Genomic DNA, 18,929 nt, shown 5'->3' with positions numbered 1-18,929 from the left:
AATCACCCCTTCGGCTCGGAGTTCGGCCATAGCCGAACGGACCTGACCGAAGGGGTAGCATCTAACAGACCCTTCGGCTGGAGCCGAGGGTACCTTCGGTGATTCGGACTGTCGGACGATCGACCTTCGGTGAACCTTTCGACCTAAGCCGAAAGCAAAATACTTTGTATTGCTTGGTGATCCTGATGGTTGGGCGGTCGACCTTCGGTGAACCCCTCGACCTTCGGTGAACCCTTCGGCTCGAGCCGAGAGGGAAAACACTTGGTAAAATATTGCTAGTAATAACAGGGTCGGCCTTCGTCTGACTTACTGACGGGTCGACCCTCGGTGAAGACCTAGCATCTAATAGACCCTTCGGCTGGAGCCGAGGGTACACACGATGGATTGCTTGGTGATTGACCATTGAAGGGTCGACCTTCGGTGAACCCCTCGACCTTCGGTGAACCCTTCGGCTCGAGCCGAGAGAGAAAACACTTGGTAAAATATTGCTAGTGATAATAGGGTCGGCCTTCGTCAAACTTACTAACAGGTCGACCCTCGGCCAAGTCTCGGGGAAATAAGCCTAAGGTCAGCTAGGGTTTCGGCCCTCTGCAACCATTTACGAACCAAATATCATTAAACGGACAGTTGGAAAAAGAACGATTGCATTCATAAAGCCCGAAGGCTAGTTACATATGAAGCCCGAAGGCAAAAGACTACATCGAGGCCCGAAGGATAGTTACATACGAAGCCCGAAGGCAAAAGACTACATTAATGCCCGAAGGCTAGTTACATGACAAGAAGGGGGGTAGCCTGCACTGAGAACCGAGGCGACCTTAAGGAGCGTCCGTCGGGTTCGCGGCCTCGTCTTCGGCGGGGAGTGCCTCCTGGTCCGAACCCCCACGACCAGGGGTCGGAGGGACTTCCCTATGCAGCTGGATCTCGCCTTCCTCGCTGCCGCCTCCACCGTCGGCGTCGTCAACCTCGGTGGCCGATGGCACCGCCTCCGCATCGTCGTCCTCGAAGATGAGGCCGCTGTCTGCAAAGGAAACCCCAGGGTAGCGCCCGAGGACCCAATCTCGGACCTCGGTAGCGCCCATTGTGTACCCTGGGGCGATGGCGTTCTTGATCTCCTCCTTGAAGGCCTCGGAGGACCGATACTTCTCGACCCCTCGGGCTTCGGCTTCCTGAAGGCGGGCCCTCACTTGCGACTTCAACTCCGAGAGCTTCCGTTCGCACTCTCGGCGCTCGAGGGCTAGGTCGCGCTCCAGGTGCTCCACTTTCTCGAGGAGGGTGGAGCGCTCGTTGTCTAGGGAGACCTTCTCCCTCTCGCTGGCTTCAAGCTCCCGACACATGGCCTCGGCTCGGAGGGCCAGCTGACCCATCTGGTTCTGAGCCTGCACAGAGCACCGAAGGTCAGAATAAAAAAATACATATATAGTACAAGTAAAAAAGAGGCAGGAAGACCGAAGGAGAAGGAGGACCGAAGCTTACCCCCGCCATGTAGATGCACGCCGAGGTGATCAGTGCCGCCGTCCCTTGCTTCTGGGCTTCGGTGGCGTCGCGGGGAAGACTCCCCTTCGTCACCAACTCTCTGGCAACCCGTCCGACGGCCAGAGTGTCGTCTTCCTTCACCGACCATTGTGGGATGAACCCCACCTCAGCCCTCATCGACGGGACCTTCGGGCCTCGGGAGGCAGTGGCGGACGAAGGGTCTTGAGCCAGACCGTCTCTGGGAGCAGCAAGGGCTTGGACAGCCTCGGCAGTCGACCCCTCCACCCTGGGCCTCTTCTTCGGGGTCTCGGAAGACGGGCCCGCCTTTTCCTTCCTCTTGGACTTCGGCTGCTGGGGGGCGTCGCGGGCCTTGGCTTCCTTTATCTTTGCCTGTCTTGCGGCGGCGGCGGCCTTAGCCTCGGCTCTGGTAACTTGCACTGCAAGAAGAAACAAGAGTATTAGTACAAAGGACCGACACTCGAAGGAAGCAGGCGGAGTCTAGCCTAACTCACCCGGGCTAAGCCCGAACTTGAAGAGGATGGCGTCGGACTTGAGGCAGTCGGCCTCGACTGTAGAACAGCCTTCCTGCCGCCTCGCCATCGCCAACGACTCCGCGTCTGCCCCGAATAGGGCAGGGGCGGAGTTCACATCCCTAAGGTCCGGGATGTCCCAGACCGTGCCGAAGGGCACCCCCTCGGTCGACTTCACAAAGAAGTACTTTTCCTTCCATCCATGGATGGAAGTCGGGTAACCCTTCAGGAGCCGAAGGTCCTTTCGGGGGCAAAAATAGTACCAGCCCGTGAGTCCCTTACAGGCCTGAAGAAGAAAACAGTTTATGAAGAGTTGAAGGGAGAGAGGCCTCTTGTGCCGAACGAAGAAGATGACGAAGCTTAATGCTTGTCGCCACCCGTTCGGCGTTAGCTGGGTCGGGCTTACCCCATAGTGCCGAAACACTTTGGTAAAGAAGGGGTGGAGGGGCAGCCGAAGGCCTGCCTTGAAGGCCTCCTTGTACAGGCACAGTTCCTCGGGGTTCCGATAGCTGGCTCGGTCAGAGGGTCTGGGCAGACGGAGCTCGAAAGCATCCGAAACGCCGAAGGAGGCCCTCAGCTCCTCCAGTTCTGGTTCGTCCATCGTGGAGACGATCTTAAGGGCCTCAACTTCTAGGGGCTCCTGTGTCTGGGCTCGGGCGTCGAGCACCCTCTCCCTGAACTCCTCACCGTTGGAGCCACCCTTGGACCCCGACGGTGAGGCCGCTGACGATGAGTCGCGGGAGGAGGGAGAGTCGGTGGAATCCGAGGACATCCCTCGGACTTCCCCAGGACTCCTATACCTACGTCTTGGTCTTGACCTCTCGCGGGACGATGGGCTGTAGCCCGACGAGGAAGACATCACTTACTTGCTGCTAAGCTAAGGAAGAAGAGGACGAGGCTAGAAGGGGATCCGAGGCCGAAGGTGAGCTCTCCGAAGGGAAAAAGAAAGGTTGCCCCACAAATGGCCCCCCACATTATATAGATGGAGGAATGGCGGTACGACTTCCGAGCATTAATGGCACCGCCACGTCAGGGTACGAAGCCTCGAGGTTCGCGCCCGAACGGACCTAGCAGGCCTAGCAGACGATCCCTCCTTCGGTTGGGAGTTCGGCCAAAGCCGAACGGACCTGACCGAGGGTCCCTCCGTCGAACGGACCTGACCGAGGGTCCCTCCGTCGAACGGACCTGACCGAGGGTCCCACCTTCGGTTGGGAGTTCGGCCAAGGCCGAGCAGACCTGACCGAGGGTCCCTCCTTCGGTTGGGAGTTCGGCCAAAGCCGAACGGACCTGACCGAGGGTCCCTCCTTCGGTTGGGAGTTCGGCCAAAGCCGAACGGACCTGACCGAGGGTCCCTTCTTCGGTTGGGAGTTCGGCCAAAGCCGAACGGACCTGACCGAGGGTCCCTCCTTCGGTTGGGAGTTCGGCCAAAGCCGAACGGACTTGGCCGAGGCCCCCCCCTCGGCGGGGGGCTCGGCAAAGCCGAGCGTTGCTGACCGAAGGTCCCACCTTCGACAGGGGGCTCAGTAAAGCCGATCCGAAGCGGCCAAAGGTCTTTCTCTCGATCGACCCCAAAGCCTTGGTCACTGGTAATGCCAAGACCGAGGGAACAAGTCGACCTCAGAAGATGGTTACTCCCACAGGAAGAAGCTCCTAGTGGAAGTAAGGGGGCTCCTGATATAGCCAAAATAACCTCTCGGTGGGGGCAATGACACGTGTCACTACTGGGACACGTGTCCTCCGCCAGACGAAGGTTCCAAGAAACCACTCACACTCGAGCACGCTCAATCACCGAGGCACGCCCGCAGAATCACGCGGGATCACGTCGTCTGCATGAGGGGAATATTCCCCCCAGAAGGTTGGACGTATTCGAGTAGGACTCTATCCCCCCAGAAGGTTGGACGTATTCGAGTAGGACTCTAAGAAGGCCGAAGGGGGAAAAACCCTAAGGCCAAAGAGCTATATAAGAAGGCACGGAAGAAAGGGGAAGGTAAGCTCTGGGACCCTCACCATTACTCCCTTATTGAACTGTGCGGCTGACCCTGACTTTAGCGTCGGAGGACTAACCCCGGACAAAGTTCCGGGCCTCCGTCGTCTGTGTTTGTGTAGGTTGGACTAGCGGGGTTTTTGGCAGCAACAATGGGTATTACAAAATTACCCAAAACAGTGCCTCCCTCAGCCATCTAAGGTTTATTGAAGATTTTACAATCCGGGCTCTCCTCTTCCCTCTCCAAGCACCATCTCCACCCTGTAGCACCACCATCCTCGTTTCCCCTCTTGAATATCTTGCCAGAGAACTCAATTGTATCCCCCAAAATTGCCAAAAAAAGTTTGTCCTAGACTTGGTTGCATTCGAAGTTCAGGTAACATTTCTGGCTGCCGTTTCCCTTCCCTCTCTTTCCTCTGCCCTTTCCCTCCGCCCTCATCTGTACTCATTGTAGGACATGTTGCAGGCCAGGAATTTCTGGGTAACGGTAAATTTGATCCATCCCCGGATATGGGCCATGAAATTGAGGGATGTGGAAGAAGAATATGGTAGCATGGATGAATAGGCGTTGCCGGTTCCAGGAGAACCACCATTCCTTCCCACTCTCTCTCTCTCCTGCCTTTTTGAGCTTTTCATAGGCATAATCGAGAGAGAGAGATCAGAAAGTGGCGTTGAAAATTCACCGGAGAAGGATGTGAAGTGGCCGGAGGAGCAGGGATTTAGTAATCTGTATCGGATATCGGTCTCAGCCGATACTGATCTGGATCGGCTTGTATCGGACGGATTTACCCCTGGATTCATTTTAGAACCTTTTTTTTTTTTTTACCATTTTACCATTGGTTCGTACCAATCCACCGATATGGGATCAGCCAGGCTGGTATCGCCTCACATCCGCCATGATTGGAGTGGGTGAGAGAATGATGATGTGGGCTATGTTGGAGCTCGGCTCATACAGTCCAGAACATGAATAACTTGCAGGTGGGTTGAGTGTCCTTATGGACCTCTCTGTCCCTTTTCCTTCCCCGACAAACCAAAGGAAAAGATCTGGGGTTTGGGCTAGTAAAGATTGCATCCACATGCAGCTGTCTCTTCCATTTAAACATGGTTTTAGTGCACAGTATCGGATGTATAGAGTATCCTGAAACAATATTGGCATAGGTCGGTATCGAATCACCCATATCAGATAGAAATACCCTTGATTTTTTATTATAGAAAAAAAAAGTTGAATTTTTTATATTTTTATCCTTGGTTTATAATGTTCAATCTATTGAGATAATCCTACGTCGGTTGTGGGTGACTCGACGATTATGTATAAGAGCCACAAGAGGCCAACTCACTTCAAACCAATTAGTTTTAAGATGGAAGCTTTAATATGGTATCAGTGTGGGTATGTTGGGCCTTGCATGATTGTTTGAAAACCCCATTTTGATTGGGTGCCCCAACTTGGGATCAACTTCAGATTTTCAATGCTCTCACAAACAACACAAAAATTCAGTTTTTCAATAAACAAAAAATTGCAACCCAACTATAAGACTGTTTTACATTGGTCAGAATTCACCAGTGGGAGTATTCCTGTGAAAATTTGATGGATTGTAATAAATGTCAAATTTTTTATTGTGACCTTCGATTTTCTCAGGAGTTCATACTTTTCCTTTAAACTTCAAATTGAATCAAAGCAGAAGATGATGATGATACAATCAAAGACCCAACAATCCAGTCTTCTAGTCCTCTTGAGAAGATCACCTCAATTTCAATTTGTTGAACTGACTACTAAGCTGAAGACCAAAGGCTTGGTTCAGATGAAGATGTGCCTCCTAACAGGTACATTTCTAATGTCTTTCAACACACGCACATGAACACATGGAAGCCATGGAGGCGAGAACTGATTTCCAAACTAGTAGAATACATTGTTGATGGATCTCTTAATCATGTTAATTTCACTGGAAATGGTAATACTATGTTCTTAGTCAAACTTTTGAGACTTCTGGAAAGTACAGATTTTGTATCTCATTCCCTACTTGGATTTTTTTTCCTTTTTTTGGGGGGATATCTATTTTTGTTTCCCTGTTGCAGAACAGAGTATACAATTTTTGAATATCTCATTTGAAATAGTCTTCAACTTTTCATTTTCCCTTTCATTGGTAGTTGCTGAGACTTTGCTTAGATTTCCCCCCTGCAGCTGGACCAGTATTCAGCCACAAGCTTAGAAAAGTAAGAGTTTACTTCCATGAGTTTTGAAGGTTCATCAAATTCCACCAGTTTCCCTATAATATCAAGATCCAGAGTCAGATTCATGCAATTAAAATAACAAAAATACCAAATCATGATCAGTTTTTCACGAAATCCTATTTATGTTTCAGTCTCAACATGAATTAATAGGCAGAGATGGGAACCAGAGTCCAGCCCATTTTACTCTGTTCTCTGGCTGTACTTCCAAAGCACCTATGGATATGTCATATTGTATCTTGAGAAGAGGGAAACATACCATAAGAGAGAACCATGACCATGTCACTATCTATAACGGTCGGGACTCTGTGAGCCACAGTTACCACAGTGCAACTTGAGAATTCCTGCCTGATTATTCTCTGTAGGACAGCATCTGTTGCTGAATCAATTGAAGCAGTTGCTTCATCTAGAACTAGAATTCTATTTCTTTTAAGAAGAACTCGACCGAGGCAGAAAAGTTGGCGTTGCCCGGCACTCCAGTTTTCACCTTCATCACTCACTGTTGGACCAAGAAATATTGATAATAAAATATTTAGATTGCATTAGAAGTGTATATAATTTTTTTTTTTTTTTTTTCGCCCTTTCTAGTAGCTAAAATTCAACTCACCTGACGAGTCTAAGAGATTTGGAAGACTAAGGACTGTACTCTTCAATTGGCACTTCTCTATGGCCTGCAAAAAGGAAACATGATGAGGTCCTTAGTAACTAAAATGTGTACATTAAACATATTTTACCATTAGTATCAAGATAGTTTACCTCCCAAATCTCATTGTCAGAATAGAGGCCTAGAGGATCCAAGTTAGTTCTAATGCTACCCTTAAAAAGAGCTGGTTCTTGTGGGATGACGCTTAGTTTCATTCTCAGGTCCTTCAGTCCAATAGAGCAGATGTCCAATCCATCTATGAGAATTCTCCCACTCACAGGTTCTACGAGACGGAACAAAGCACTTATCAATGTAGTCTTGCCACTACCGGTTCTTCCAACAACTCCTACTCGAGTTCCTTCTTTGAAAGTACAGCTGATTCCCTTGAGAACTAGTGGAGCATTCGGACGATATTTTATCTGAAACCAACAGATAAAATTCATGAAAAAACTTGAGGTTCACAGTGGTTTGGGATGCAACCAGCGCTATGATACCCAGATGTTCAAGAACTTAGGGCAGAGGGACAATGATATTTACTTAACTTGATTGGATTCTCTGAAAATAAAATACTTGTTACAGGGTAAACAATACCAGACACTAATCCTATAGCCCTTAACCTTTTTGTAGTGTGCCACATGATAACATGAAAATATGGGTACATGGAGGGAATTCAAGTGTCTGAAGTCCAAAATAAAGATAAATGAATTTGAGAAATCACCTTCAAATCAAGCAACTCTATCCTTCCCTGGGAGGGCCATGAGGATGGTGGCCTTTTGTCTTCCACAATTGCAGGAGGTTCTGATGGTATGTGCATGAATTGTTTTATCCGTTCAACAGATACAATATAGTTGGCTAAGCTGCAGTACCATCTAGATGTAAACACTTGGGTATTGGTCAGTGTGAGAGCATAGGAAAGAGAGAGCCCAACAAATCCTGCAAAAGAGATAAAAGTAATTAAGAATTGAGCATTCCTTGAAAGTCAAATAGATAGTCCCCATGATAGAAAAAAATACCTGGAGCAACAACACCCTGTGGAAGCAAAACAAGTAGAAGAGCAATGAAGAATAGGGTCACATTCTGAAGCACTTCTATTCTTATGACTAGCCATTCCATGGCAGCATTAGAATGAAAGAAAAGTTTTGCATCGGTGTCAATGAGCTTTAGGTAATTCTGAAAGAACCTGTCCATCATGTCAAAAGCTCGTATTGTGACCACTCCAAGTGATGTCTCAGCTGCATAGTTCATGACAGGAGCTTTGGTTGTTCCATTCATTCTTATCAGCTCCCTTGCAGAGGCTAGATAGTATCTCTTCAATTAAAAATCAAAACAAAATAATTTCAGACTCTGATCAAAAGAAACAATGAATACCAAAAAGAAAGTTCATTTGAGTACCACCTGAACATAAATTGTTGCTGTCATAGCAAGAATGGCTATGAAGATAATTTGCCATGTGACTGAGGCTGCTACTCCTATGGTTGTTAATACTTCAATGCTACCCGCCATCACATACGCCATGGAGAAAGGGATGTCAAAATCCAACACACTTAAATCTGATGATGCCTGCAAGATATGAATCCAAAATTACCCAGTTGTTCTTTTAAAAACCAAGGATCGCAAGGATCATAAGGAAATCTCACCTAACATCCACAGGGCAAGTGACCACTGTTGTGATTACATATAGTCTAACACTAACACACATCCTTAGTATAAAGTACATCTTAGTCTACTCAAGTATTTTTGCCATAAAACAGAACTTGAAAATTATAGGCTAGTGGTCATTGATAAAAACATAACCTTACCCGTGTTAAGATCCTACCGACAGGGGTTGAATCAAAGAAGACCATGGGAGCCTTAAATACTGAATTGGTGAAACCTGCAAAGAAGGTTTTTGAAGCCTTCAATCCTAGATGGGCTGCAAACCAGGACCTTAGAAATGCAAACACTGCACTAAGGGCTGAAAGTCCTGCATAGATTCCAATTAAGATGCCACTGCTGATTTGAGGAATCTGAATAGCTACAGCAAGCCAATAGGTTGCAGCAAGCTGGAGAGCAACAAAAGTGGACTGAGAAAATGTACTTAAACCAAAAAGAAGTGATCCTTTTGAGACATATAGGTAATCCAAGTATGGCTTCCAACCAGCATCACCAATCTCCGTCTCTTCATCTACTGTTAGCTGGTTCCCAAGCTGAGCCTTCACCGAAATCTCCGCTTCGCTGTTCTGTTTTGTGGGGTAGGATCCCATGGACCCATCCAGTCTATTTACCTCCAATTCACTCACATGTCCATTATTTTCAGGATCCAGTACTGTTATTGCATCTTTATGTGCATTCACAAGCTGTTCAAAAGCTGTGCCAACTGTCAAGAGCTCTTTGTAACTTCCTATTTGAATGATTTCTCCACCTTCCATAACCTGGAAAACAAAAAGCATATGATCATCAATATGTTGTTGACAATGCAGAGACACATTAGGAGGGATAGTTAAAAGCTATGTGTGATCACCAGAATCCTATCTGTTGCAGTGAGAAACTCGACTTGATGAGTTACTAGAATGACAGTTTTCTTTGCCAGAGCACCCATGACACAGTCCTGCAATTAATTCGTTCTAGTCAGTAACTTCAGTAAAAATTATGCATACTTGTATGCCTACGCATGAAAACACGTATAAGCATCAATGAACCAATCTTCTGAAAGACTTTAGCTTATCTTCTAACATTGAATAGAATGGCAGCTGTGTGAGCATCTACTGCACTAAAAGGGTCATCAAGAAGATAGATATCTGCATCATTGTAGACAGCTCTAGCAAGTTGTATCCTCTGTTTTTGTCCTCCACTCATATTGAGCCCTCTCTGCCCAATTTCTGTGAGGTCTCCGTGATCAAAGTTCTCTATATCTTTATCGAGTGCACATGCTTTAATAGCCTTACTATATCTCGTCTTGTCCATTGGCTTTCCAAAGAGAATATTGTCACGAATTGTACCACTCTGAATCCAAGATGTTTGAGAAACATAGGCAACAGATCCATACACATCAACCTAGAAACAGCAACAAGTAACATAAGTACACTTAAATTACATTTTGACCTGAATAAGCTTCCTAGAAATAGAATTGAGTTTTTAACTCTTACAGTTCCTGAGACTTTGGGTATTTCCCCTAGTATAGCATACAAAAGGGATGATTTCCCAGCACCAACAGGCCCACAAAATGCAACTTTTTCTCCCCTTCTTACTTCAAAATTTAACCCCCTAAGAGTAGTGGCAGTTGTGTATTGATCCCAACTGAAAGCACCAGCGCAAATTCTAACTACATTCTCTGAATCTTGTGGTTGGATCCTCTGCACATTCTCATCACTGATCTCATCTTCCAGCAAAAACACATGAAGGCGGTCGAAAGATACCTTCACCTGAATCAACATAGATAAAGCATCAGGAATTGTTCTTACAGGCTCTGCAACCATCCTTAGTGCTGCAAGGACAGTGAAAATGGTGCTGGCATTCAATGGGGCAGTTCTCCAAAGGGCACATCCAATGATGATCACTGAAGAAACCATAGTAGGAGACATCCAGTATAATGCAGTGCAATAGGACTTCTTAACCTGCAACTCAGTTAGCCATTCGAATTCCTTCAAACGGAAGGACTCAATCAAATTCTTGAACTTCTCTTCCCATGACTGTAACTTGATTATTTTCATATTGTTTAGGACCTCAGAAGTGGCTCTGAGTCGTTCATCTTGGGCAACCATGAACCGAGATTGACAATTCTGAAGGAACTTTGCGAACGGGACATTTAGAAAGGCACAGACGAGGAGGGGAACCAAACCAGGAAGAACCCCCACACCCACGGTAAAAAAAAGTACACCAATGCCAAAGAACAATTGTACAGTAAGACTCCATCCCATGTGAAACCACCATGGGAATTCACCCATGCGATAAGCATCAACTGCGATGTAGTTCACAATCTCCCCTGTTGTGTGTCTTCTCCTACCTGGACTAGAGAGCTTGAGCTGCTTTTGGTAAACAGCAACCATCAAAGCAGATCTCATCTGCATACCACTCCTCCTGGAATTGAAAAACCAATGCCTCTGGGACAAGGACTCTGTAACCTTGATGATAGCCAAGCAACCAACTAGGAAGACACCATCAATCATATTTTCGTTCTTGCTTTCTGAATACTGCACAAAGGCATAGAGTGACAGTGGAAGAACCACAACAGCGACTGTCCTAAGAAAGGCATAGATCGCTACAATTATCATCTCTTTCATGAAAACTTTAGCCAAAGCCCATATAACTAAGTTGTGAGTATTTGTTGAGCTCTTATCTCTCCTAAGACAACCCCATGCATCATAAAATTTTTGGTATGCTATGAGGGCTTCATCTTCAGAAGTTAAATCTGGGACATCACCAAGGTTCAATGGTTTTGAGTAACCCAAACGCAGTAGAGGATGAAGCCAAGAAAACGTCAAACGACTGATGAAACTGGCTCGGCATAACTCAGTTCGGTGTGTATCACATTTTCCAATTAGAGGTTCAGACAAACTCTGGTCATGCCTGTTCTGAGAAGCAATCTGACTAAAGTGTTTCCAAGCACAAAGGAGAAGCATTAGCTTGGCAGGCCATGAAACTATATCTATTATATGAATGCCTTGCATTTTCACCAACACTTCCACATTAAGTGCAGAAGACAGTAATGAGAAGGAGACCCACCAGACTATAACTAGAACTCTCACCCATCTGATCCTCCGAACAATCAAGGAAACTGACAGAGAAATCCAAACCAGGCCCCTGAGTAAATCAACTACCCCTATCAAATTCCTAGATTCATCACTTCCATCCAATACATCCCACACACCGGAAATTATATACGTACAACTAATAACAGCACAGTAGACTGAAACAGTTGTGAAAATCCAGTGCTTTCTTGTATCCCCATTACTGTTACTCTTTCTAACAGAACCAATAATCAAAAGCACAATGAAAAGAAAGAGAAACAGCACATTTAAACCATCTATTATTAATCTCTGAATGCAAAGAGATCCCAAATCAAACTTTCCTTCACAAAGCCAATACTTCCAACCTGCATATCAACACAAACGTGAGAGAAAAACTTATTAATCATAATCTCAATTATACTTGGAAAAGTAAGAGAACATCACAGAACTCTAGAATGAAGACAATCAATATCTTAGAAAGTTTAAGAACATGATAAAACTCTAGAATGGAGACAATCAAGATCATAGATAACTAGTACAATTTATTAACCAAAAGATAGAGCAGAACATACAGAGAAACAGAAAGTAGAGCAATACAAAGAATAAAAGGCGACAAAAACAGAGAAATTAAATGTGAACAACCCAATAGAAACTCCACACAGGAATAAAGGACAAAAATTCAGTAATACAGGTAGTAAAAGAATGACAACAGAGTAAGGTCCATACAAATGCAAGGAGAAAGTAATGAAGCTTTTTTTTCTTTTCTTTTTGGTAAAATTAACAGGAAAAAATTAGAGTGAAAACAAAAAATGAACAAACCCAAACATCTTGTTAGTTTGAAGTAAATAAAACTTAAGGAACTTGATACAATCTCAAATGAACAACATATAGAATCCCAGGGAAAAAAAAAATTGTTGAACGGAGAAAACCGGAAAAATAAGGTTGGAAGAAAAATTTTGGTCAAAAAAAAAGAAAAGAAAAACCCAGATAGTTTGATGAACATTCATGAATTTCATCTGAAAAAGCATGAAATGGGTACCTAATGATCTCTGGAGGGAAGCCATGCTTTGGGCTATTTGCCAGCTTTTCTGCATCACCATAAGTTAGGCTCTCTGCTTCAGAATATGTGTATTTAAGAAGTGGAATCACCTTCTTTTTCTCACTTTCTGTAAAGGATTCAAGGAGTCATAGGAAGGTATAGATCAGTGAAATGAAGAAAGCTGCCTAGATATGGTCTCATGACACCCACTTTCTCATGCTCTTCCATGTAATTTGTCTTCTTTTGCTTCTCCATGTCTAAGGACTAAAGGCAAACGTTTGTCTCCATGCAGGAAGTTCATGTATTAATACTGTTAAGTCTATTATTTTCCTTTTTAAATTTCAAATCGGTTCTTTCCAGGTCGGTAAGTTTGACAAGTAATTCATCTATTAAAATTTCACCATTACCCAATGATTGAAAAAAGACTTTTTAAGTTCTTGGAGGTTCTATTGATGACAAGTTGTGGATTCTCCATGATCAGAAGCTCCAAACAAATCACTTCTCAGTGGGCTCCTACCATGAAAATGATTAATTTCCTAATGAACAAAGACTGGTTTTTCACTTACAACACAATAGAAAAATTGAATTGCAATCCTCCAAACTCAAGTTCTTTTCATAAATGAGTTGTGGGTCAGGCACTGTAATGTAATATAATTGCCTGCCATGAACATATGAATCTACTCAGCTACTGACAAAAACAAAAGCAATAGACAAGGGCTCAATGGCTCCCACATGCTGTTCCGTTTACAAATTTCCTACTACTAAGCTAATTTCAAACCAGACACGTCTCTCTCTCTCACTCCCTCAATATATTCTGTTTCTTGTGGGTTTCAGATGCTCATTCTTCATGTGAAAGGCTACTGTGCTTTAAAATAAGGAACAGTTCAGAAAGTCAGAACTACTAAGCTGGTTATGCCTTAAATAAATAATTGAATGGTTAGATCCATGGAGGGACCTCTTGAGCCATGACAGATGGGTCTCTCTCATCTTTGTCTCTCCTTTTGAATGTGAGGTTGTAATCAAACTGAAAGCACCCAAAGGACCACCTTGAGTCCTTCACATTTGTAAAAATTTTCAGGTGAAAGAGATGGCTGGGTATAATTTGTTTTCAAAAATGTAAGTTAGGCTTGGGGATCCAAGATGAGAAACAGAGATTTTGGTTTTATAAAAGAAGTGGTTGGAAGTGAATTGACTCCAAATCTGAGTTCTTAAAACACACAGATTGAGATGATTTAAGCAGAGACGTAACTAAAAAGAAGATTAATGGTGATGGGTTTAGATAGCTCATTGTAATGAGAGCCTATGGATAATTAATATTTATCTATTTGATCAACTTGGGGCAGCTGAGCTCTGTATTTTTGTCTGATTCTCTTATATGGAGACGGTTGAACTCTCTGGCTTTGCTTTGAGCGTAGACTATTACATCCCCCATTAAAATACAGGGATATGCTCCTTAGTTTTAGCAATATTTTAAGGTGGAGGTTTCATCCTGAGCAGATGACAGTGAGATAATCAAGTTTGCAGCTCCATGATCTGCTTGTGTCAGCTGATGGGTCGAAGCAAGTTTTCACTGGTTCTGGGTTTGACCCATCAGAGGCTAGTCAGTTTTCAGTATTTTTTTTTTTTATATCAGGGTTTTACCAATAAATATATGAAACCATTGTATCGATTTGATTCAGATCAAATAGTATTTTGTTTATTTAAACAAAAAAAAAAAAATGCAAGAGAGCACGTTCTTTCCTCACCTGCTATGTCTAGGCATCGCAAAAGGGTAGTGTTCTTTCTTCCTATCAACATCAGGTCCAGTTGATACTAATATGCCAATGAGATTCCAAGATTTATTCCCGTTTTGGTCAACAATATACATAAATTTTTTTTTTCTTTCTCGAAGGGTAGAGGATAAAAACTTGGGATATTAATCTAAATTACAGGCAAGTGTTTTCTATCCGAAAGTGACCCCTACACCTAGACATGCGGTTGTTATTGCAGCCCTATTTATGTGGTACAGGGTCGCTTTTAGACAGAAAACTTTATCCCTTGAATTATTTTGAAGAAAAATTTCTCTGAGTCACTGGGTAAGCTTTTTAGCTAGCCAGCTCGCACTCTCTGGTATAAAATGACATTGGGTTCCTCTTTGTCACCTGTTCAAAGAACCCTTTCATACAATTTTCTTTGTCAATTCAGCCTGAGTCTCAGCTTTGTATTAGGTGAATCAGGTCAGATGGCCACACTAACATATAAGTCCATTTGAGTTTAGGAGGTGGTTAGGTCATGTCTAGGTCGGTTCTGGTCCTTCTGGATGGACTAAGGTCCTAGTCGGTCCGGTGCCACAGCAACCCATCATTGAAACTACCATGTGGTCTTAAGGTATACATCTTCCTCCAACCAGAATCACAATCTCAATCTTCCATGGTTCCCTTCATAGTTCAGTGTATGGTATCGGATTGGGGATTGGGGATTGGGGATTGGGGATTGGGGATCGGGGATCGGGGATCAGGGATCAGGGATTGGCCCCCACATTCTTTCTTTTTTATTCAATGTTTGTTCAATTACTCTTTTACCCGTAAATGCAATGTAAGCATTGATTGGACTGGACAATAATAATATCTCCTAACATATCAAACTATGTCACCCCACCTAAGATTGATATATGGAATAACTTTTTATTTGATTGATAATTATATAAAGTAGAAGATATATGGACTTGCAGTCCAACTCTCGAGGTAAAATTACAAAACTCAATGCAAGATTTAAAATTTTTAATAGTATTATGTTTCTCTTGTTTAATAAAATTCTAGGGGCTTACTCAAATCCTAGATAACGTTCGAATTTAAAAAAAAAAATTATAAAAAGTATAAATTTTTAGGAAACACATCCTAGACATAGGATTGCATAAAAGGACTATCTTACCCTTGAAATAAAAAAATCTCACTCATATTGATGTCTTTGTGTGGTCCCATTGTCTCCTTATTCATGCAGAGACCACACAGCCTGATAGTGATCTTCCGCCTATATTTTTCATACTGAATGGATTTTGTTTCATAAGATTTTTTTTGTTCATTAAAACACTAAAGTTGATGTCTTTTTATTGGTAGTACTTGATTCCTTCTTGAGTTTTCAACATCATCAAGTATTGATGCAATAAAAGCTTATTACCTCTCACTAAGGCATTATTACATAGTACATGTGGTAGTAATACATCCATGAATCTATTGAGGTAATGTCACAAGAAGTACTTGTTAATGGAGCTTTGTTTGATATTGGAAATAGAACTTTCAAGGCACTAATGTGATTAATGGAAGATGGAACCTCATCAATTTCAATTCATATTAACAATGACACATTCTCTACAAAAAACACAGAAGAATCGGGCAATCAAATGGAATTAGCATCATACTATCATTTCATTTCATCATATGAACTGAATATTTGCCATTTAAGACATTCAAGGAATTAATAATGATTTATTTGCATTAGATATTAATCTTGTGTGAAAGTTTAGGATAGGATTCCTCTCCATAGAGCCTATGGATCATAAAGTGATCTCACATATAGGGTGACCTCGAGACGTGTGCCTGGGCTCTCTCAGGTGTGAGATCACTCTATAGTCCATGGGCTTTGATCTGGATCCGAAAGTTTATACGTAAATCTGGGAGGTTTATAAAGTATTAATGGTTGTCTAATGGATTGAAATTGACCTTCGGATATTTATATTATAGGTTGGGTCTTTATTTTTTGAGATTTATTGGTCTAATTTATAAACCCATAAGTAGGGATAAAGTTAATGCACGGGAGTAGTAGTTTAGTGTTTTTAGTTAAATCTAAAGGAAAAATAAGCATGAAAGGCAACGTGACATCTATACCCAGACACTAAGGAGGGGCAAAATGACTGCCCCACTCCTCATGAAAGATAGAAATCTTATTACTATTGATGCATTCGTACGCTCCAGTTGACCCCTGCACCACCACAAGGGCGACGCTGCCTTTCAAGGAACTTTCTTCCTAAACTAAAATACTTGATAGCTAAATAGAGTTATGTTTTGAATTTATTTACTTCATTGAGTGTGTAAATGTTATTAGAAGTTCTTTTATAAGTCAATTTAAGAATTTTAGAAGATCATTATATTTGTACATAAAATTCATCCTCATTAATTAAAAATGATTAATTTGAGTAAATAATACGAGTTTCTTTTTTCTTCTTCCTAACATTGATTTCATATTTTTTTTCTACCCATTTATTGATCTGATTTCTTCTCCTAATAACGCAGTTGCTTTCTTTATCTCAGATATGATCACAGATTTAACCATTGAATCTACTTATATCCGAGATCCATAATCTGACGTATTTTAAGTCTTTTAAACATAGCGATTACACACACCCCCCCCCCAAAATAGTAATCTAGCTACGAACCCTAGGTTGATAATGTATGTTATACGTTGTACGATTTTATATACATGAAATTTAGTATTACAGTACACGTAATTGAATTAAAATAATTAAAATATTATTTAAAAATGAATAAACATAAAATTAAAAATTATTTCATAATTGTCAAATGTTATACAAAGTTTAATACAAAAGAAAAGTGAGTGATTTTTTATTATTTACACCATGTTCTTTCGAAGTTATAAAGTTTTCCCTCAATCTGTGGGGAATCATCAATCAAGACCCACCCCCCTCTTACCCTTTCATCATTCTTGGCCTTTAGAAAACCTAGTTTGATTCCAAAATACCTCATGAGAGAGAGAGAGAGAGAGCTCTCTACTATGCGAGAGGATTTTGCCAATCTGAAAAAACCGACTCAAAGCCATGGCTATAGGAATAGGTATCGGGCTATCGATTCGGATCACATCGGATTTGTCAATCTAGATCAATATTTGATCCAGGATCCGATACCAATTCCCGACCCATAATCAATTGAAAATTGATATTGTCAGAGATTAATACCGATATGAATCGGCCGATACTAATTCTCAGAACCACTCTCAGAGTTCCCTAGCTGTTGGACACGTAACATGGGAATCGAACCAAGCTTTTCCTAAAAGGGTTGAAGGATTATGGGTATTGATTCCCCTGTAAATTGTGGGAAACCTTTAAAGCTTCAAAAAATCCCATCAAGAGAGAGAAAGATTGAGGAGACTTCCAAGGGAATAAGAGCAATGGTCAATTGTGAGTTAACATGGGGATCTGCCAAGCTTTAATTAGTGTGAGCTTAACTTTAGGTGGGCCCAAGAAAGAAAAAAGCTTAAAAGTGATTGGCCATGGTTATTTTGAAAGATGCCTAGCCTGCACTGATTTCAGTTTGTGGCAGAATAGCTATTGGTTTAGGGCCTTTGGGTCAATCTAGATTGCAATAATTAGCCCATGGACCAGGTTTGGGGCCTTCATTTCCCCAATGTGAGGATACCCACTTAGAGGGGGTGGGGAGGGGTTGGGGGGGGAGGAGGCCCAGAAAGGAATTGGCAGTACCAAAACGATTACAAGGATTCCCTTCTTGGGGAAAGTGGAGACGCACACATGTTCAAGGGCTAGTTACTCTCAATTAGAAGCCCAATGAGGGGCTGGGCCTTCTTTAGGAGCATTTGATGGGCCAGGGCACCATGAAAGCCCATTTCATAGCAAATCAAGACATGGTTTAATACCCACGTGCTCACCTCTCAGCTATAAACTAAACATTTAAATTTGCCACCACTTGCCATGTGGTACACATGGTAGGTCCATGTTATGGAGAACTCACACCCATCAAAATCAATCGGGTTTAAAAGATCAGGATTGGGCCGATCAAATTGGATAATTCGGATCAGTCTATCTGGATCAGTTTATTTGTATTAGATTTCTAGGGTTAGGGCATATTTTGGTTGATTCTTGATTGATTCAGATCAATTTCAATCTGGCCGGATTAATTTGAATCTTGATGCTATTCTTTTAAACCCTAAATCGATTCATATATACCACTACATGGCAAGTGTAAGTTTTAAGGGGAAATGAATGCTCCCTAGTCACATAGCTCTTTTTTTTTTTTTTTTTTTTTTTTTTTAATGAAAACAGTGAAGAGCACTAATCACCCCGTGTGAGTGGCCCAAGGTGTGCCTAGTAGAAATCAAATTTAGAACATCCAAGGCCATATAACCCTTACACCCAAATACAGAGGTAGTGAAATGATGCCCCACCTTTGTGAAACCCCAAAAACCCATCCCTTGTTGATGTCCCATGTGCAACCTCACATAAGATCCTCTATCATGTGACGCGTTGCGTGGTGTAAATATAAAGAGTAGGAGCACCTTGGGCTGTGTGTCTGAGGACTCTCAATCCTTGGATTTATGTTAC

The 18,929-nt window shown here is 42.7% G+C and overlaps 1 protein-coding gene and 1 long non-coding RNA gene across 2 annotated transcripts; one reads left to right on the top strand and one right to left on the bottom strand.

The window, feature by feature from the left end:
• The first annotated feature begins 4,808 nt into the window (after positions 1-4,808).
• Positions 4,809-6,096, top strand: LOC122070972. The gene is made up of 2 exons (XR_006138025.1): positions 4,809-4,965; positions 5,624-6,096. It is a non-coding gene; the product is annotated as an uncharacterized LOC122070972 (long non-coding RNA).
• Positions 5,843-12,883, bottom strand: LOC122070964 (ABC transporter C family member 8-like). The gene is given in 13 exon segments (XM_042635223.1): positions 5,843-6,158; positions 6,160-6,251; positions 6,473-6,712; positions 6,821-6,884; positions 6,970-7,275; positions 7,575-7,789; positions 7,870-8,164; positions 8,252-8,416; positions 8,656-9,267; positions 9,357-9,443; positions 9,569-9,889; positions 9,982-11,927; positions 12,602-12,883. Coding segments are annotated over 13 exon segments (4,440 nt in total). The 5' UTR covers positions 12,663-12,883; the 3' UTR covers positions 5,843-6,122.
• Between the last annotated feature and the right edge of the window lie 6,046 nt (positions 12,884-18,929).

The sequence above is a fragment of the Macadamia integrifolia genome, chromosome 2, assembly GCF_013358625.1.
Source record: "Macadamia integrifolia cultivar HAES 741 chromosome 2, SCU_Mint_v3, whole genome shotgun sequence".
Taxonomy (NCBI): domain Eukaryota; kingdom Viridiplantae; phylum Streptophyta; class Magnoliopsida; order Proteales; family Proteaceae; genus Macadamia; species Macadamia integrifolia.
This window is presented reverse-complemented; position numbering and strand designations above follow the sequence as displayed.